The following is a 22,049-nucleotide window of genomic DNA, read 5'->3' as shown; positions in this document are numbered from 1 at the left end:
CACCTCCCGTTCCAGCGGGCAGCGGAAGTAGTAGCTCCTCTTGAATCCGACGAAGCACGACGGCGTGGTGTCGGTGGCGGTGGAGAACTCCGGTGGAGCTTCGCTAAAGCTACGCGGAAGATATGGAGGAGAGGGGCGGCTAGGGTTTGGGAGGGGGTGGCCGGCCACTTCAGGGGGGCGGCCAGCTTGTGGTCTTGGGGTGGCCGGCCCCCTCCCTTGGCCCCTCATTATATAGGTGGATCCCCAAGAGTTGGTCTCCAAGTCTTCGAATAAGACCCGAACCAAAAACCTTCCATAAGGAGGGGAAACCTAGGCAAGCTAGGACTCCCACCAAAGGTGGGAGTTCCACCTCCCATATGGGGGTGGCCGGCCCCCTAAGGGGAGTCCACTTGGGACTCCTCCCCACTAGGGTTGGCCGGCCATGGAGGTGGAGTCCCATGTGGACTCCACCTTCCTTGGTGGTTTCTTCCGGACTTTTCTAGAACCTTCTAGAACCTTCCATAGAACCTTCCGCGATATTTTAATTCACATAAAATGACATCCTATATATGAATCTTATTCTCCGGACCATTCTGGAACTCCTCGTGATGTCCGGGATCTCATCCGGGACTCCGAACAAATATTCGAACTCCATTCCATATTCAAGTACTACCATTTCAACATCCAACTTTAAGTGTGTCACCCTACGGTTCGTGAACTATGCGGACATGGTTGAGTACTCACTCCAACCAATAACCAATAGCGGGATGCGGAGATCCATAATGACTCCCACATATTCAACGATGACTTTAGTGATCGAATGAACCATTCACATACAATACCAATTCCCTTTGTCACACGATATTTTACTTGTCCGAGGTTTGATCTTCGGTATCACTCCATACCTTGTTCAACCTCGTCTCCGACAAGTACTCTTTACTCGTACCGTGGTATGTGGTCTCTTATGAACTTATTCATATGCTTGCAAGACATTAGACGACATTCCACCGAGAGGGCCCGGAGTATATCTATCCGTCATCGGGATGGACAAATCCCACTTGTTGATCCATATGCCTCAACTCATACTTTCCGGATACTTAATCCCACCTTTATAGCCACCCATTTACGCAGGTGGTGTTTGATGTAATCAAAGTAACTTTCTGGTATAAGTGATTTATATGATCTCATGGTCATAAGGACTAGGTAACTATGTATCGAAAGCTTATAGCAAATAACTTAATGACGAGATCTTATGCTACGCTTAATATGGGTGTATCCATTACATCATTCATACAATGATATAACCTTGTTATTAATAACATCCAATGTTCATGATTATGAAACTAATCATCCATTAATCAACAAGCTAGTTAAGAGGCATACTAGGGACTCTTTGTTGTTTACATATCACACATGTATCAATGTTTCGGTTAATACAATTATAGCATGGTATATAAACATTTATCATAAACATAAAGATATATACTACCACTTTTATTATTGCCTCTTGGGCATATCTCCAACAGCATGGGTTTGAGTTCTCTGCGGTGATACGTGGAGGTAAAAGTTTGTGAGATATTTCCTTCGGGTGCTTGTACTCGGAGATTGTTCCTCTTGGGTCTTTGGACCCTAGAAGACTTTGTGGCTTAGTGGTGTTCTTGGGGCCTGCAATTAAGTTGTGGAGATTCCTCAAACGTGAGGCTTTCGTGGCTATTTCTTGGGAGGCTCCAATTAAGTGTTGGACATAGCCCCAAACTTGTACGGGGTCGATGACCACCCTCAAGGTTCGATAGTGGATCGAGGACTTCCCTTTTTGTGGGAAGGCTCGAAGAGAATATGTTGTGGCCTTCGTGGCATTTGGGGTGCTTTGGGTTCCACACCGCTCCAACAGAGAGTAGCACTCGCAAGAGTGTGAACTTCGAGAAACATCATCGTCTCCACATGTCCCGATTATTTTTGAACCCTAGTTTTATAGGCTTTATGCATGACAAATTAAACGCTACTTTTATTCCGCATTTATTCAAACAAATATCGTAAAAGTTTTAAACCGCCTATTCACCACCCCATTTAGGTGGCATTCGTGTCCTTTTAGAGGGCACATAGTTTATTTTTCATATGACCTTGACACCTTGCCTTACATGAAGGGAGAAACTAAACCATGTAGGTTGGTTCACTCTGATAAACTATGCTAATGCAATTGACGATGTTCGGTAGAAGGTTTGATTGCTGATTAGGCCGATGATTAGTTCACATGATGTGTCTCAAAGAGTCTGAGTGGGTTGGACCAATTGCATGTCAGTTGTGATTGATCTTTGCACACACAATACACATATGAGGCACTAGCACGCTCTAACTTTACATTGTTTTCTAACATTGTCGATATGATTAGTCATTCGGTTCAAGGGATAGCCTTGTTGTGCCTACTGCTATGTACCATACTTGCTTGCGCATGATCCTTGGTAAAACAATGATTATCTCTTTAATTTAGTATGACTCTCTGCTCTTTGTTGTTTTGCATCCACTCACAATGAAAATGTGACATAGTGCTTTCAAAGCATATGGTCTATTATGAGGCAGTTATTCTACCTACTAGTTTATTGCATAACAATTTTTAGCTTTCAAACGATCAAGAAGTATACACCAAGAAGACTGCTACACCTTGTGTTCAAGGGTTGGCCTAAAGGACATTGTGGTATAAGTACATTGTTTGTGCATACCCATGCATGATCCTTTAGTTCCAACACTTAGAAGCACATTTTTTTGCTTTATAGTATGACAACCTTGTTCTTCTTGTTATAGTGTCTAAAGTGTATGTTGGTGTGCTAAGTATGAGGCATCTTTTTTATAGTGCTTTGCCGAGGACCATTAGCAAGGTTGTTGGAGAGGGCATTCCCTCCAAGATTGCTTGAGAGGGCAGCTCCTGTAAAAGGCCGAAGGGGATGCCTCCAAAGATTGGTCACTTCCATGAGGAGGTATCTTCAACCCGTTTTCGCAAGGTGCTCTTAGCACCTGGGTTGGATTACCTTTCCATCCCCGATACCTTTAGAGGTAATCGGTACCATCCTGACGACCATCACTTTGAAGACTAACCTACGAGTCTAACCGTAATTCGGTGGAAGATAGCACTATAAGTCAAAGAAATATTGAAAGGTGCGAAGCAATCACTTCGCAACAAATAGGTATGTATTACTTTTAGTTTATTGCATCGATCTACCATTTTACCATTTATTTTTCCAATGCAAATGGTCAATCATACTCCAGAGTGGGGACAACATAACAATAACATTCTCTCTTTAGATTAGAGATGTGCCTATGAACGGCCTAGAGACGCTAACGTTGCAACGAAGGCAATTAATAATCTTAGGGTTAGGGTGGGGGTCAGATCGTCGGCAGCTTAAGTTTGTGGGAGAGGTGCGTTGCCGAAATTGAGCCGAAGAAGAAATTGGTGAGTGGAAGGAGGGGGCTTAGAGGGATGTGAGGAGTGACGGCTAGACTAGTGGTTGCTAGTGCTTTAGCCTATACCCACGACGAGGGGAAGAGAATAAAGGTGGGGCGTTGGTCAGTTGGTGTGCTTCTCTTCCATCTTCTGTTCTTTCGCTCCGGCCATCGTTCATCCTTTTCTCTACGGTGCACTCGGGTCTACCAAATGGATGCACACGTGTCCAATTTTAATTTGACCTGTAACAAATATTTAGATTTTCACCGATGCTATTTTTTATGCAAGGAGTGAAGATTTACGAACAAAAAACCATGTGTTCTAAAAATCCGTTCTGGACACGTTGCCCCTTTCAGTTTTGGTGATCTCTCGACTCTCTCCTCCGCGGCCGAGGAGCGCTGCCGCAGCCGCAGGCGATGAAGCGCTTCTTCCAGCCCGTGCCCAAGGACGGCTCCCCCGCCAAGAAGAGGCCCACCGGGGCCGCCGCCTCTGACTGCGTCGATGGCCCCGACGCCACCGCGGCCAGCGCCGGCGGCGGGGAGGGGGCTCCCTGCGAGGAGCCGCGCAGGTTCGTAACGTGGAACGCCAACAGCCTTCTCCTCCGGATGAAGAGCGACTGGTCCGCGTTCTGTCAGTTCGTCGCCCGCCTTGACCCCGACGTCATCTGCATCCAGGTGAACTTTCTAAGACACCGAGGGTTTCACTCGGCGCCCTTTTCTGTGTCCGGATTTGCTTGCTTCCTAGGGTTTTAACTTTAAACTGCACCTCTATGTACTGTTCGGAGGGATTTTTATGCGGGTATGCTGCAATGTGGCATGCAAGAGCTGCCCTTGCTCGGAGGCATTTCATCGAGCACATTGGGGGCGTCTCATATTACTTGTCCTTTTATGCCAAGATGAATCCAATTATTGTCCGCTAGGGTTTATTCCCTTCTATTTGCAAACATATGAAGCCTGCGTGTGGCATTCCTTGCGAGACTGATGGTAAATCGTCAAAGGTGCAAATTGTCTTAGCTTTTTTAGATGAAAGGCGATTGCCCGATTTTATAAGCAAAGATATAAATGGCAGATGAAGTCATAAAACCAGGGTACCAACTTTCACGGAGTACATAGACAAAACTGAAGGTTCTATGCAAAAGAAACAAGAGGGCAACATGCCGAAACTAAAAGCATTTCTACAAGGCAGACAAAGTCTTCATTGAAGATCTTAGAGAAGCAAGCGACACATGAATCCTGGTGGCCATAGTCGTAGGTTCGTAGCTTACTAACTGGTGCCAACTGAGGACTCCTGAAGTGCATTTTTTGTGATCTTTTGGCATGCTTAGCAATGTTTGAACACGATGCAACAAGGCCTGGCCTACTATGTAATTCTTAATTGGGGGTGGATTCCTCTTGTCGAATTGGGACATTTCCCGAGATTAGAACTCCCCTTCTCTTCTACTCCCTCCGGTCTCTTTTAATTGACTCGGATTCAGTACAACTTTATACTAAATCCGAGTCAATTAAATAAGACCGGAGGGCCTTCTAAAAGGAGGACAGGCAATGTTGATGGTTCTAGATGCTAGGGTGGTGTTTGGAGAGGTTGTGTTAAGCATTTTATCAAACAGACAAATGCAATGTAAATGTTCTTAGATCTGTGACTGATATTTACTTGCCTATTTCTTGTAATTATGGTGTTGGCAACGTTGCGCCAAGAAAAACTAGCTTTCAGTTTTTCTATTACTTATGTCAGTCCTAGTGTTCCTATCCTGGTTATTTGTTTGCTCAAGTAGCCACTCAACTGCTACTACTGACACAAATAGCATGTGCAGCAATAGTACAATTTCAAAAAACTATAGACCATTTGTTGAAGTACTTCTCAAGCTAAATCATTGTATGAGAAAGCTTATGCTCTTCTATACATTCTGCTGTCTGGATGTGGTGGATCGATTAAACAAGTCTGTTTGGAAACTGTAGCTCAATAGTTGATGTCCAAATCCGCCCTGGGTTCTTGTTTTTGTACAGTATGCCAGGGGTTATGCCAAACCCCACCTTTTGTAAAATTGACAGGTCAAGGTCTTTATTTCTTTTTTAATTCCAATACCCTTAGTTGTTATGATTTATGACAACTTAACAGCTTAATTTTACTACTGTTAGCCTGTTTTAGTGTCTAGGTTCCTTACCCACAAATTATTGCTTTATTTTACACTCCTAATCAGTAATCACAGCTAGTTTGCTGTTTGCTGGTTGGGTTCTCTGCTATTTTTTATTATTATACTTCATAAATACAATCTAAGCATATTAGCATTATGCATATATATCAATGAGAAAGCTGTTCACTGAGCTTCTTTGCCACTTGCCAGGAAGTGCGAATGCCTGCAGCTGGTTCAAAAGGGGGACCAAAAAATCCTAGTGAGCTAAAAGACGACACAAGCTCGTCTCGTGAAGAAAAACAGGTAGTGCTAAAGAAGCAACCCTCTACCCTGTAATTATGGCAAGTGGGTCCCACATATCAGGCCCTGTTGGTTCTGACTGAAATACAACCACAACATTATGGAAGAAGACATGTAGTTCCTTGAAAATGCTTCGTAAAACTTATTTTTCTGTGATAGATATGTTGTTTGTTGAAAATGCTTCTTTGAAGGGTGTTTTTGTGATAGTTTTTCATATGCAATTTTGAGAAATTTACTCTAGATTAGGTAAAAAATGGTCTTTCATCTGTATCAGTTGAATTGGTCTTTCATCTGTATCAGTTGCATCCTGAAGTCTTGATGTATTTGTGGTGACTGTATTTGCATATGTGGCCAAGTGAACCAGCAGGAAACTATTATGAATTAGTATCAACTTAGTTTCCATAGCCTGTTTTCTCTCTTCAGTATACACTTCTATAGCTTCTGCATTTGTTGGGCTTATAGTGAATTAATGTCACAATCACTTCTTGATGGTCATGCAGACTGTGCTGCGTGCTTTGTCGAGTTCACCTTTCAAAGACTACCGTGTCTGGTGGTCCCTTTCAGAATCAAAATATGCAGGCACAGCTGTGTTTGTGAAGAAGAAGTTTGAACCAAAGAAAGTGTCATTCAACTTGGATAGAAGATGTAAGTTTAATTTCAAGAGATTTAGCAAGTCTCCCCAGTTACACAGGTTTTTAAAATGTCCCGTGCTTCACTAAACATCTTATTTCGTCATGTTCAAAAAAATTGTGATTATGTTATAGGATCTGTAGTCAGCTTTGTCAGCTACCGTTCATATGATGGCTCTTGTCTTAATTTAGTTTTGTGGCTGTGTTATAGGATCTACTTTTATAAAGTCTTACACCCAAGAAGGTGGTAATTTCTCCAGTAGTACGTATGTATTTTCCAAAAGCCATAACATCAAGCTTCTGAGGTCTAATGAGAGAGCTAGGCGCCTAGGCAGATCCAGCCTCCCTGGCACGGTACTGCTGCTGACTTCTACGCGTCAGTTTTGATGAAAATTAGCAAAAAACATAAAACTCTTAGAGAGCTGCTGTATTATGCTGGCAGGCTATTTATCAGAGGTAGAGGAGATATATGTGAGTATACCTGTATATAAGAGGTGGGATTTGATGGCCATGTGCAGTAACATCTGAGGGTGTATGCTCCTGTGGCCACCTTGGCTGATGCTGCTTCGACGACTTGTTGGGCTGGGACCTGAGGCAGCATGTTGCTTCCCTCCTAGCACCTAGTGCTTCTTCTTGTATTCGCATTATCAAACAGAATCTTAACATTTATGGTCATTTTGAAATGAAGAGGCAATTGGAATAAACTTTATGGTCATATATGAATACACGAAGTTGATACTGGCATATATGGATACACGAAGTTGATACTGCCATATATCAAATTGAACCTTAGCTGTAAGAGTAGCTTATCGAAAAAAGAGCTGCCATATTTTAGTTATGGCACAGTGATAGTGCATTGACATGCTACTGTTTGTCTCTTTTCCTTCAAGAAAACGGATGATCAAAGGGGATCATACCTTCCTAATCACTGGGGCGGTGGAAGGGGGGGCTTGTGGCGCAGTAGATGTGGGGCTGTGACAGTGGTAGGGACAAATAAATTGGGCATTCTGAAATACTTTTGCCTCCTTTCTGGAATTCATTTTTGCAGAAACTACTATTCTTTCTGAAAGCATAGTATTTTACCTGTTTCAGCTTCGAAGCATGAGGCAGATGGCCGTGTCATCATTGTGGAATTTGAATCATTGTTGTTACTAAACACATATGCTCCAAACAATGGGTGGAAAGAGGAGGAAAATTCATTTCAAAGAAGAAGAAAGTGGGATAAAAGAATGTTGGAGTTTGTTCAACAAGTAGACAAGCCCTTAATCTGGTGTGGAGACTTGAACGTTAGGTAATTAAGAACCTGTTGCTGATTTTTGTTATTGTTATTATATATGTCCTCCGCCGTAAAGTTACTATCTACTCCCTTTGTTCCATAATTGTCATGGTTTTAGTTCAAATTGAATCAATTTGAGTCTTCTGAATACAACATAAAATTAATAAAGCATTTGAGTTGTGGATTTTCTTTTTATATGGCTAACCCAAACTTCACAATTGGGGCCATCCATGTGGCCTAGTGGTGAAGCACAAGGCTGTGGCTGTTGAAGTCGGTTCAAATTCCCAGTTTCCTTAATGATAGGCTGTTCAACCTACATATTTTTGATGATCGCTCATAATTAGAAAATGTACTTCAACTAAATATTTTTGAGCGAGAACTCCCAAGGTAAGGGAAAGAAATTTCATTACTTTACGTGGCCATCCTTGAGGAATCCATGTTTTCTATACAAGATATAGACAGAATGAGCTTCTTAACCAAACCTTAGCCCCTGAACGTTACTTTTTTGTTTTGAAATCTTTCAGTCACGATGAGATCGATGTCAGCCATCCTGATTTTTTTAGCAGTGCTAAGCTCAATGGATATATCCCTCCAAATAAAGAGGTATTGTTTACTTTACATATGCAATCATTGGTTACTGTTGTACATCCAGTTTATGTTACCATGGCACACGTGTTGGAAATAATTCTTGCCATAATCTGTTATACATCCTTCAACTCTCGCCTATATGCTGCTTGTCAAACAAATCCAAATGGGCCATGGTGTTAATCCTAGGCTTGGTTATAGGACGATTTGGCCCATCTAGTCTAGTTTTGGTACGTCTGGCCCAATATATATGTCCATCGTGCTAATGAAATAGGATGTACAATTGAGGACAGCCAAAATCTCTCCTGTCTTACTGTGTTATACTTGATTTATGTTTATCGATTGCTTATTTCATCTCCTTTTTAATATTGTGTTTCATATTTTAGTTTCAGAATCTTAACTTGCAATTATTTTATAGAAAATGGAAGCTTCTGTTATACCCCTGGCCTCTGAACCATAGGTGCATATAGCCCAATTATTATATCATTTTTAAAAGATACCAACAGTAGCCTAACTCACCTTGCAATTTGCCTATTAAAGTTAGTTTATCAGAAAAAAGTACTCTCTCCATCCACTAGTGTAAGACCTTTTAGCATTTTTCGTAAATGCATGTATCTAGACGCGTTTTAGTGTGTAAAGTTCACTCGTTTTGGTCCGTATCTAGTCCACATTAAAATATCTAAAAGGTACATTATTGAACAGAGGAAGTATGCATTTCTACAAATGAAGCCAAACTCAGGACAGATAGGCTTTCAGAAATCTACCAACAAGAGCTATTGCTGTAGCCATGGCAGCAAATAGACTGGCTTAGTGAATAGCTCAGGTTACACATATGTGGCATTAGGCTATCTACAATGCAAGGTGCTTTGATGAGCGCTTACAAAAATAAACCGAGCATTTTCGTAAGTGTCAGTGCTTATTTGTGTAGGAGAGGTGCCTAGTTAGGCATCTGCCTAGTATCAATAAGCACCGGTGCTTAACCAAAAACCAGTTTATTTCTCTAAGCACCTCTCTAAGCATCTTGCATTGTACATGCCCTTAGCTGGCAAGCTTTTCAAACCATAGAATTTTGTGCAAATAGGTTAGCAGTTCATTGGGTGGTAGCCATAGTTATAATTTTGTAATTACGGACGTGCTTTTTTACTCATAATTTAATATATATACCGCGTATGGCTATAAGGTTGTCTTATTGATAATAAGCAATAAGAATTGTTTTTCCAAAGAATTCACACTGAAAATTTTATGTTTTTCCCCAAGACATAATTCGACAACTAAAGGGCGTTATATCCTGAGCAATAGCAAACAGAGCCTTAAGCCCCTAACAGATGTTCAATGTCTGGACTATCACATAACATCCTATTCTCCATTATATAGTCAGTCCATCTTTAAGTGTTACTGGATGACTGGTACCCCATTACTGACGCATCCTTTGGGCCATTGCATTAATGCAATGAAATCTCTATTTATTCTACAGGACTGTGGGCAGCCAGGGTTCACCCTGGCCGAGAGACAGCGGTTTGGCAATTTATTGTCCCAGTAAGTGTAAACTAATACATTTCAGCATTATTTTCGTTTGGTAGAACACTCCGTCTATTCTCAAATGGATGCCGTCCTTGAACAAGTACATGCATCCTTTTAATTTGGTTTGCATGCTCAACTTACCTTAGCCATCATTGTTGGCCCCACGTTGATATAGGGCTGAGCGCATTATCATCTCTATTTGGACCGTAGCAGCAAAAACAGACCATAATAAGCATCTCAGATGTGAATACTGTGGAACTGTGATCATGGAAACATAAAAAGTTGGGATTTCTATTTTCGTGCTCTCAGGTTCTTAGCTGTACTTAGTTTTCTCCAGCTCCTTAGTTCCTCAGTTTTCCTCAATCACTTGTTTGAAACCCTCAGGAGGAGCTCGGACGGGAGGATTCCCGTTTAGTTAACCGTTCCGTGCTGACGTGTGGGGCCGCGTCGCGTGGGGCTGGTAGAAAGGGACCGCGTGGGACAGGACGAGACCGCGTTTGGTTGTACGTGAGAGCTCGGTTATGTCTCTCTCGGCCCAAATTGGCATTTTTCAGAGCGCCTTTTCCCCTCTCTCTCTCTAACAGTTCTCTCTTTTCACCAAATTAGTATCAAATCTAGAGAAGCTTCTATTTCTGTCTTTCTTCAATGATTGTTGCCTTTTGGCCCTCGTTTTTTGCCCAATATGGTAACAAATCTAGTAGCAAATCTAGAAGCTAGTATAGGATAAATTCACAGCAGCATAATAAATCAAGAAAAGTAAGTATAATACATAAACTGCATACAGCAGCCAAAAGCAGCCAATAACGATGTTAATGTTCACGATAAACTAAGCTGAAAATAATACAAGACGCACTATGTGGCCAACATGAAGATTAGGATACCCCAGGATGAATGAATCTGTTCTTCATTCAGCATATATTTCTTCGTCGCTCCATTCTCTGATCTGAAGCAAATATTCATTGAACTCCTTCCGTCTGCAGTGTGCAGCCAATACATCCTCCAAACGGTATGACCTTTGTTCATTTCTCAGACCGTAGTTTCCTAATCTATCCACACGTAGTGGCCACTCATCCTAGGCCTTTATATCATCAAAGTACTCTCTGATATAACCCAAATCCGTGTAGTAGATGCAGCCAGGTCGAAGTGTCCGGTGCACTCTGGTGTCGACGGAGATACACCGGATATAATGGACGAAGAAGGCACGACTGCCAATGTTACTGACGGCATGGAGAGAGCGGCTTTCAGTGTCCACACGGTACACCAATTGTTGACCTTTCTCCAAATGCCCGTTGTCACTGCTGCCGCCCAACAACACAAGTAGCAGATCACCATCTGACTTCACAAGGTAGAACTTGTCATTTCCAAGTTTTGGAAATGAAAATAGTGTCTCCATGTTGATAGTGCTCGCGCGCTGCTCCAACTGGACATTGTTGGTGCACACTAATTTTCCGAACTCAAAATTGTTCACAACTATTGCATACAATTCACCATTGAACGGGGTAATGCAACGCAGCGAATGGTGCTCGATCGAAAGTCTTCATTCTCCCCAATCTTCATCTATACCCTTAGTTGGAGTGCTCTTATCGACCCAAGCAATTTCCGTCGGGTAATATGTGGAAACGAAGACCATAGTCGGGGACTTCATTACAACGAATGACTCCAGAATAACAGATGGCATCTGCGTCTCAAACATAGTGTTCAATGTCTTTGTGAGTGGGTTCAGAAGCCGTATCTTGTGCGGTTGGTTCTTCTAGGCAAGCACGATGACGCCATGGCAAAAGCCGACGAAGTAGTATCTAAAATATATTGATGAAGATAACATTCAGCACTAAGATGTTTACGATTGAAAATAAAAATAGATTAACTCTATAGATATGGAGAAATTTGAACCTTGCATGAACTTCCGTTAGATCGATGGTGACGTAGCGGGATGTGCGGAGGTGGAGGAAGGTGAAATCAGCGGCGCGTGGAAGGGCGTGTTCTACCATGATCCATTCGTGCAGGTGCACGTCGGGCTCAGATAAACCTGAGCGCCAATTTCTGCAAACTTGCCTCAAAGCAGAGTAGGTGTCCACGTACTCCTTGTTCGCCAGTAAGCAGTCGCCGATCTTGTGAAGTGGTCCGTCAGCCATGAGAGAGGCCTAGTTCACGGAGTCGTCGCATTTGGATGCGCCGCCCTCGGAGGCGACGGGCTCGGCGGTGACGGCCTCGGATGCGACGGGCTCGGATGCAATGGGCTCGGTGGCCGCCGGCGCATTCTTCTTCTCCATCGTCGGCAGGGGAGCGTGCGTAGGGCGGTTGGGGTTTTTCCTTCGATTTGGAGAAGTTGATGGAACGTGAGAGGCGTGGTTGCGTGCGTGAGTGAGAATGAGACTGTGTGCAGAGGGAGGGAGAGGTGACGGTTGGTCTCGGCAGTTTCTCAAAAAAACTAGATGTTTGGTCTCAACACGCGCACCGCCTAACCGCTGCGCACCGCGACACGCGTCGCAACCACGCCTCTCATTCTCACTCACGCAACCACGCCTCTCACGTCCCATCAACTTCTCCAAATCGAAGGAAAAAACCCCAACCGCCCTACGCGCGCTCCCTTGCCGGCGATGGAGAAGAAGAATGCGCCGGCGGCCGTCGCCTCCGAGCCCGTCGCCTCCGAGCCCATCGCCTCCGAGCCCCTCGCATCCGAGCCCGTCGCCGCCGAGCCCGTTGCATCCGAGGCCGTCGCCTCCGAGGGCGGCGCATCCAAACGCGGCGCCTCCGTGAACTGGGCCTCTCTCATGGCTGACGGACCACTTCACAAGATCGGCGACTGCTTACTGGCGAACAAGGAGTACGTGGACACCTACTCTGCTTTGAGGCAAGTTTGTAGAAATTGGCGCTCAGGTTTACCTGAGCTGGACATGCACCTGCACGAATTGATCATGGTAGAACACGCGCCGCTGATTTCACCTTCCTCCACCTCTGCACATCGCGCTACGTCACCATCGATCTAACGGAAGTTCATGCAAGGTTCAAATTCCTCCATATCTATAGAGTTAATCTATTTTTATTTTTAATCGTAAACATCTTAGTGCTGAATGTTATCTTCATCAATATATTTTAGATACTATTTCGTCGGCTTTTGCCGTGGCGTCATCGTGCTTGCTTAGAAGAACCAACCGCATAAGATACGGCTTCTGAACCCACTCACAAAGACATTGAACACTATGTTTGAGACGCAGATGCCATCTGTTATTCTGGAGTCAGTCATTGTAATGAAGTCCCCGACTATAGTCTTCGTTTCCACAGTTTACCCGGCGGAAATTGCTGCGGAAATTGCTTGGGTCGATGAGAGCACTCCAACTAAGGGTATAGATGAAGATTTGAGAGAAGGAAGATTTTCGATCGAGCACCATTCTCTGCGTTGCATTACCCCGTTCAATGGTGAATTGCATGCAATAGCTATGAACAATTTTGAGTTCAGAAAATTAGTGTGCACCAACAATGTCCAGTTGGAGCAGCGCGCGAAAACTGTCAACATGGAGACACTATTTTTCATTTTCAGAACTTGGAAATGACAAGTTCTACCTTGTGAAGTCGGATGGTGATCTGCTGCTTGTGTTGTTGGGCGGCGGCGTGACAACAGGCATTTGGAGGAAGGTCAACCATTGGTGTACCCTGTGGACACTGAGAGCCGCTCTCTCCATACCGTCAGAGTCGTGCCTGCTTCGTCCATTATATCCGGTGTATCTCCGTCGACACCAGAGTGCACCCGATACTTCGACCTGGCTGCATATAACCCAAATCCACGTAGTAGATGCAGCCAGGTCGAAGTATCGGGTGCACTCTGGTGTCGACGGAGATACACCGGATATAATGGACGAAGCAGGCACGACTGCCAATGTTACTGACGGTATGGAGAGAGCGGCTCTCAGTGTCCACAGGGTAGATGAGTGGCCACTACGTGTGGATAGATTAGGAAACTACGGTCTGAGAAATGAACAAAGGCCATACCGTTTGGAGCAAGGTTCAAAAAAGCGCTGAGCGCTAAGCGAGCGGTGAGGCTCAGCCTAGACGAACTACTGCTTAAGCGCTGCTTAAGCGTTCAGGGTAAAATCGTACGGACAGGGGCAGCGAAGGCCATCTAGGCATACAATAGACCATAATAGGTTGTATTTTTGTATCATACGCATGCATGTAATGCTACATTTGCAAGAAGAATAAAGAATATGGTTTATATACCTTGATTTGGCTCGGTTTTTCTCCACTTTCTTGTTCTCCAACTCCGAATCCTTTCTCGAGAAGCTATATGCACACAGCAATCAAATATTAGCATTTACCAATCAAATGTCAAAAGTTGCAAACGATACTATTCAATCATCAGACAAGAAACAACTAACAAGCAATATTATAACTTATAAGACCCACATGGCCACACAACATATTAGTGCATGCTGATTGCTGCATAGTCTCACGTTGCTCTCACACAACATTACATGAAAGAAAAGAGGTTCCAAGTTCCAGTGGCAAGTTTCACACAACATAACAAAACACAAGAATTAACTCAATTAAGCACACATGGACGCCATCATATCCCCAAGACTCTAAGGCATCTGTCTATGATGGTATGATCATGAACATGAAGTGATCAATACTCATCATCATCCTCATACTCAATTTCATCCTCCTCTAGCACATCCTCTTCATCGGACTCAAACTCCTCCTCCTCAAGATCTCTCACTCTTGCGCTCCTACGAACTTGGAGCTGCTCTTGTGCTCCCATTGCTTCTCCTATCACATCATATGGTATCCCCGAAGCCGGATGCACGCCTTGGTCTCCATCCTCCTCATCTCTAAAAACAACCAGTGCATAATCATCCCCTCCTTCGAAAAGCCATCCTTGAGCTTCAGATGCATCAGTACTTAGAAGAGAATCAGCTTTCCTCTTATCCTTCAACCTTTGTCTTTTGGACAGCATCCTTGTATTGAATTGTATATAGACCATATTGTTGAGGCGGTCAATCGTTAGTCTATTTCTTCTCTTGGTGTGAATCTACAAGTGCGAGAAATAATTAGAGTTTAGATTGAGAGTATGAACAATGCAAATTCACTAACTGTAATTGAAAGATAATAGTTAAGAAGTCAACCATTTCATATATGCTCCAGTTTCTTTCACAGCCGGAAGAGCTAGAAGTCAATGATAGGATCCTCATTGCCATGTTTTGCAACAAAGGAACTTCTGTTCCATACATCTTCCACCATCCAACTGCAAATAATAATATTCCGACTATTAGCAGTAAAACAGGGGGGAAAACTACAGCAAAACAGCAACAAAACAACAAGCAAATCAGCAGCAAATCTGGGGCAAAATAGGGGCAAAACAGAGGCAAATCTGGGGCCAAACAGGGGCAAATCTGGGGCCAAACAGGGGCAAAACAGGGGCCAAATCTGGGGCAAGCATTACCGGGATTGTAATCTGCCCTTTCCCATGAAGTTGCAAGCTTTTTCTTGAAAGGTCCTTCCATGTTTTCATATAGGAGCCACTCATCATTGATCATTTTCTTCGCAGATATCTCATCTTCTCCAAAATATTGCTCCGCACATTTCATGAGAGCTACGGTCATGCTTGAATCATCAAAGATATCTTTGTTAGCATAAGCGTAGTGTGGATTCAAGAGATATGCGGTCTTGTGCAATGGACTATCAAGCCTTCCTTTCAACTTCTTGTCAATAATGGCTATAGTCTCTCTATAGTTCTTCTCATTATTTCCAAATGCTTCCTTGATCTTGGTCTTTGCCTTCAACATTTCTCCATAAAGCCAAGCCAAAGATGGCTTGACATCCCCATCAACCAAACGAAGAAGGGAAACCAATGGCTCAAACACCTTTAAGCATAGTGTCACCCCCTTCCAAAAGTTAGCATCCATCAAGGTGGCTGTGGCATCTTTTCCTTTCTTGGTCTTCACAATCGGCATCTCCTCCCATGCTCTATCAACCACCATACCCCTTAGAGCATCTCTCTTTTCCGCCAAGCTTTGCAAAGTAAGGAAATTGGAAGCAAATCTAGTCACCCCCGGCCTTACGATATCTCTCCTCTTTGTGCATTTCCTCATATATGCCAAAGTCTTGTGATGCGCATAGATGAAGATGGTGACTTTTTGTGCTTGGTCCACTATGGACTTGAACCTTTTGATGTTGCCAATTCCTTGAAGCATCAAGTTGATGGTGTGAGTTGCACAAGAGGTCCAAAATATTTTTGGCCTCTTCTCAAGCAACAACTTCTTGGCTGCCATGTTATTGGAAGCATTGTCCGTGCAAACTTGCATCACATGTTTAGCCCCTACCTCCTCAATTGCTTTGTCCACTAGTTCAAATATGACTTCCCCAGTATGTGACACATCCGAGGTCTCCTTTGACTTGAGGAAAGAAGTTCCTCCGCTACAATGCATGCACACATTCATTATGCTTCTCCTCTTCATGTCCGTCCATGCATCGGTCATAATGGTGCATCCAAGCTTGATCTTTTGCGCTTCACGATTGTCTAGCAAAGATTTGGTTCTTGCATATTCCTCAGTCAACAACTTCTCACGAAGATCAAATTGACTAGGAGGCTCATACCCGGGGCCAAACTTTCCAATGGCCTCACACATTTGCTTGAACTCATCGTTGTCAAGAGCATTGAATGGTATAGCTACAAAAACACATGTAAAAAACAGCATGTAAGATTTCTGCAAGTAACTAAAAAACTGCAAGTAAAAAACAGAAAGCAAGTAAATAAAAATCTGCAAGTAAAAGACTAATGTAATTGCAGCATACCATGTGTATACACCCATCTAGCAACATATTGTGAAGCTTGATGCACTCTCTCCTTAAATAGAGCCTCATTCATACTTAATTGCCTCAAGGCTTCTTCCTTGCTTGATTTTCCATCAATAGGACGCACAAACTTGTCCATTGGACCCACTTTGTTAGGCTCCGAGGTTGAGCCCCCAACACATACTTCCTCTCCTACCGAGCTTGAGATATGCACATCTTCTCTAAGATCTTGGTCATGTTGCCTCTTTATTCCCTTTGTAACTACGGTTTTCTCAAGAGCTTTCTTGCAAGCCTCCTTAGCTTCCGGTGTAGCCTTCTTGCATGAGGCCACAACATTGTCCACACCTACAATGTGTTTCTTCAAACGGTAGATGCCGCCGGTGCTAATATGTCCACAAAAATCACATTTCACTTTACTCTTGTTGTTTGGATCACAATATTTGCCATACTTCCAACCAACATCGCTTGAGTTGCCGATCAGTACCGGAGGAACCGGAGGCACCGACCCATCAGCACCCGGATCGATATCCATTATACAGTACCTAGAAACAAAATTGCAAGATTATCTTAGCACTAGCAGCAGTTAACAACTAACTTAAACAGTTCCAACAATCAACTAATCATTAAATTAATTCAGTGTACATCTAATCTAACTTTACTAGCCCAGGCAGCAGCTGAGAAGCAACAACGCAAACAGGCAGCAGCACAGCTACATAGCAACCTAATACACGCATGACTAGATGAGCAGACATCAAGCAGTACCAGATCAATCCACAATGCATCGACGCATCCATCCAGCAAGCAGCAATCCAACCAAGTAGTGGAATACAAGTACACTACTAGCACTATCAGAGACCAGAGAGACACACTAGTCTAAAAAACTAGAAAAGAAAGGGGATAGAAACAAGATTCGGACCTGATGTGCGCACCTGGCCGGCGTCAAGATCGATCTGCGGTCCGGCCTGGGGCTCTGGGCGTCTAGTCGGAGAGGGGATGAAGGGCGCTGCTGGAGGAGAGGAGCCGACGCGGAGGAAGAGACGGAGGGAGGCGGAGGATGCCCTTCCCCGGCGGCGGACGAGGAGCACGGAGCAGCAGGCCGGCCTGAGCACGAGGAGCTGTGCCGCCTCCATCTCTCCATTTATGGACGGGAGGAATAGTCGATTCGGCTTCTAGCCAACCTTAATTGCGCCGATTCCCTTCCACTTCCCCAGATTTTTCCGATTCCCGCCGGCAACCATCGACGCTCAAGCTTCGCTTTTCTTCCGCGCTCGTTCGCTTCCGCGCGCGGAAGCGCACGCTCAGCGCTTAATCGGCCCGCTTTTTCCGCTTTGCGCTTATCTGTTCGCTTTGGGCTGAAACCGAGCGTTAGCCCTCCGCTTCGCTCGCTTTCGCGCTTAAGCGCAAGAAAGCGTACGCTTTTTTTAACGTTGGTTTGGAGGATGTATTGGCTGCACACTGCAGACGGAAGGAGTTCAATGAATATTTGCTTCAGATCAGAGAATGGAGCGACGAAGAAATATATGCTGAATGAAGAACAGATTCATCATCCTGGAGTATCCTAATCTTCATGTTGGCCACATAGTGCGTCTTGTATTATTTTCAGCTTAGTTTGTCGTGAACATTAACATCGTTATTGGCTGCTTTTGGCTGCTGTATGCAGTTTATGTATTATACTTACTTTTCTTGATTTATTATGCTGCTGTGAATTTATCCTATACTAGCTTCTAGATTTGCTACTAGATTTGTTATCATATTAGGCAAAAAACGAGGGCCAAAAGACAATAATCATTGAAGAAAGACAGAAATAGAAGTTTCTCTAGATTTGATACTAATTTGGTGAAAAGAGAGAGAACTGTTACAGAGAGAGAGAGGGGAAAAGGCGCTCTGGAAAATGCCAATTTCCCACGCGGTCCCTTTTCTACCAGCCCCACGCAACGCGGCCCCACACATTAGCACGGAACACGGAATCCTCCCGTCCGAGCTCCTTACAAGGGCTTGGGGAAAACTGAGGAAAAACTAAGGAGCTCGGAAAACTGAGTACAACTAAGGACATGAGGGCACGAAAATAGAAATCCCTAAAAAGTTTATTCTTTCTGTATTCCAGCAAGTTAAATGTTCAACGTAACAGGGGACAATATGTTTGTTCTAAATCAGCATCTATTGTGTTCGGTATACACTATAAATATCATCTACGATTTGCATCTATGAAGTATATGTTTCGTGAGTCTATATATATTTAGAAGAACTTGTTCAGCATGGGGGAAGCCAGGACAAAATATCATTGTGGTCACCCTTCTAACTGTACTTGTATAATTGCAAATTTGAGAGAATGTTTTGGTAGTTTAAAGAAGATTAGAAAAATTTATTTGTGCCATTTGATATCAGTGCTTACATGCTAGCTCCGCCACTGTCCAGTCTATATATTGCACTATGAAATGTCCTTGGAACGTTTAGATATGTATTCCACCACTGACGAACACAAAGTTTCTATCAACAAACTCCGTCCTCTACTGACTAAGGTATCACTTCCATAGTTCCGTTCATAAATAAGTGACCTTTCGAAATCGACGTGGTGTCTAAACTACAAATTTTGAGCACACTATTCTTCTGCAATATATTTGTAATTGTAATGGCACTAGAATCTATTGGAAGTTGTTTTATGACAAGTTCTCATATCATCATATAGATATTGTTGGTTAATACAACCTCTATTTTTTTATAAGCACTTGACTTGTCGCTGCAATGAGTAAATTCAAAATGGACCATTGATTTTTCTGAGACACAAAACAGGTCTTTCAAAGTATAGGGAACAACATCCATTTGTGGACTAACTCAATAACAGGTCTGAAAAGCATACCTTTAAACTGATGAATTAAATTTGGATTGCCAATCTTTTTCATCATTTCGGACTTTTGGTTCTACTGGTTGATGCATGAAACATAATATGGTATCAGCGCAGAGGTCTTGGGTTCAAGTTTTGGCTTTCGCAATTTAATATTAAAAGAAACCGCTTGCCCTCTTTCTATCATGTTTTGGCCTTGCTGAGCCACACGTGAGACGGGGTGTTTGAAGTATATGTGGAACACTCACTCTTCTTCATCAGTCCGGACTTTTGGTTCTACTGGTTGATGCATGAAACTTAAGATAAACAATGAAGGATGAACAAGACATGTTGGTGGAAATCAAGAAGGCATAAGTTGACTGCATAGTGGCATTAATATTTTGTGGTATTGATTATTTTGTCTTGAATACCTTATGGAATTACATGTCAATATACAGGGGAAAGCTGGTAGATGCTTACAGATACCTGCACAAAGAAAAAGATATGGAGTGTGGCTTCTCTTGGTCTGGGAATCCAATTGGGAAGTAAGAAACATTTTCATGATTGTATAACTGTTAAATTGTTAATTATAGTTTTCAGTTGTTTATCAGATTTTATCTGTGTATTATTGAAGCATGTCGCCACCTAAATGTTTATCTGCTGTTCTCTTTTATGTCTGATGGGTTATTTGATCCCGTTATATAGATATGGTTTGTAAGCATATGTTCCTCTAATGTTTAACATTAATAAATTATCCTCCATCTTAAAAATCTGATTTTATTTAAGGCACATAGAAAAGGGAATTGGCAACTCCGCCTATGCCTTTTAGGAATAGCCGGTCCCAAGCCCGGGTAAAGGAGGAGTGTTGTGTTAGGCTTGGTGAGTCGACGTAAAAAACCAGCCATTCCTATGGATATGAAACCCAATAGAAATTTGTTGGGGCGTACGTTTCCTTGTGTTTCCGTTCGGTTTCATATCTAGCCTATACCCCAACTTGCTTGGGAAAAAGGCTTTGATGGTGATGTTGTTGATAAAAATGGAATTGGCAGTATGATTAATTATTTATGGTCTCCTGACAAGCAAATGTTCTTTCGTAATTACTACATATGAATGCTAATGATATAGTGTATGCGCTTCATCTTTTTCTGTATGGACTCATTTATTGCTTAATATTTCTCCAGGTACCGAGGAAAGAGAATGCGTATTGATTATTTCATTGTTTCAGAACGGTTGAAGGACAGAATAGATTCATGTAAAATGCATGGTCATGGAATTGAATTGGAAGGTTTGTATTGCACAACTTTCTCTGCGTGGTGATTTATTATATACTGTGATATGTTTGTATATTTGGTCCTTCTAAAGTTCTAATTTATTTAACAAAAAAGAGTGACTGCTATATTACTAGAAGAAGTGTGTACGACCCACATTTGCGAGCACGGAAGCTCAAAAGTGGGCGGGCAAGGGTGTGTCAACCCTTCCTACTCCTAGCCATCCTTGGCTAAGCCTCGGTTTGCAAGTTTATTTGCCTATCATCTGCTGCAAATAAATAAGGGAAGGGGACCGTGGATGATAGGATGTTGGTTGGACCATGTGCTGGTCTTTATATATTCAATATCAGAAAACAGAAAATTAGAGTTGTCCTATCTAGTTTGTTTGTTTGGTATATGGAGGACAAATATACAAATATAGATAGGTTTGGAAATGCCCTAAACTGCGAGCTGTTACAAATCTTTATTGATTTACTGCTTGTTTATCCTATGTGCATAGTAAATATGATACACTTCATATATACCCAAAGTGTATACTTATCTATGTTTTGGCCTTGGTCTTTTTTATCAACCTTTTTTTGCCTTGATTTAATCCATAGAATTTCTTGATCGCAGGATTTTATGGAAGTGATCACTGTCCTGTTTCACTTGAACTCTCCAAAGAAACAGTGGAAGCATCAGAATTGAAGAGCTCCGTCTGAGTTCTATGTATTGGTCTTAACGGGTCATCATGGATTAATTGATTATTAGGTTAGTTCAGGTGTAGCGTCTGTGGTTGGCCTCTCATGAGATATTTGTGTATTTTTATGTGACCTGCATTATTAGTTTAAACATTTCCTGTGACCAGATCTGCTACACATTCCGACAATTGACCTCTTCTTAAGTTTGAGAGTTATGGTGAGTAGGACCGGGCGATTTTGTTAACCGGGTAAAAGGAGTTTGGCAACGTGAGAAGCAGGGTAGGACAACAATTGAGGGCTGGCAATTTGAAATATGCACACTTCTTCATTTTTTGTGAGGGTGGATGGAAATATGTAAACAATAAAGAAAAGAAAAGGCTATTGGCAATTATTGATGAACTTGATAAAAGGCTGAAACCTTGCGCCTAACCAACTTTGAGGTTGGCGTTAAACGGTTGTAGCGTGCGGCGACGTTCTTTGGAGAGGATGGCGAAGCTAATTCAAGAAGGGGAGACCTGCTGGAAACACAGAGCCAAGTTCGGGAATGTTAAATAGGTTTTTTTAAAGGTTCAGTATGTTAAAGGGTGGTAACAACAAGAGGTATTTTATCTCGTGATCATCGATCGGTGTCACA

General features: G+C 42.8%; 2 protein-coding genes across 2 annotated transcripts; one reads left to right on the top strand and one right to left on the bottom strand.

Moving 5' to 3' along the window:
- The first annotated feature begins 3,816 nt into the window (after positions 1 to 3,816).
- LOC124649381 (DNA-(apurinic or apyrimidinic site) endonuclease) lies at positions 3,817 to 22,003 on the top strand. The gene is made up of 9 exons (XM_047189029.1): positions 3,817 to 4,089; positions 5,757 to 5,849; positions 6,347 to 6,491; positions 7,568 to 7,766; positions 8,276 to 8,354; positions 9,811 to 9,872; positions 19,926 to 20,012; positions 20,649 to 20,752; positions 21,351 to 22,003. The coding sequence occupies exons 1-9, from the start codon at positions 3,832 to 3,834 to the stop codon at positions 21,434 to 21,436; spliced, it is 1,113 nt and encodes a 370-aa protein (XP_047044985.1). The 5' UTR covers positions 3,817 to 3,831; the 3' UTR covers positions 21,437 to 22,003.
- On the bottom strand, positions 14,260 to 17,673 carry LOC124649380. The gene is made up of 5 exons (XM_047189028.1): positions 17,563 to 17,673; positions 16,647 to 17,188; positions 15,295 to 16,521; positions 14,978 to 15,096; positions 14,260 to 14,883 (listed from the first exon to the last, which is right to left on the bottom strand). The coding sequence occupies exons 2-5, from the start codon at positions 17,176 to 17,178 to the stop codon at positions 14,479 to 14,481; spliced, it is 2,283 nt and encodes a 760-aa protein (XP_047044984.1). The 5' UTR covers positions 17,179 to 17,188; positions 17,563 to 17,673; the 3' UTR covers positions 14,260 to 14,478.
- Positions 22,004 to 22,049: the final 46 nt, after the last annotated feature.

Source organism: Lolium rigidum, chromosome 4 (assembly GCF_022539505.1).
Source record: "Lolium rigidum isolate FL_2022 chromosome 4, APGP_CSIRO_Lrig_0.1, whole genome shotgun sequence".
Taxonomy (NCBI): domain Eukaryota; kingdom Viridiplantae; phylum Streptophyta; class Magnoliopsida; order Poales; family Poaceae; genus Lolium; species Lolium rigidum.
Note: the sequence above shows the minus strand (reverse complement) of the source record. Positions and strands in the feature narration are given on the sequence as shown.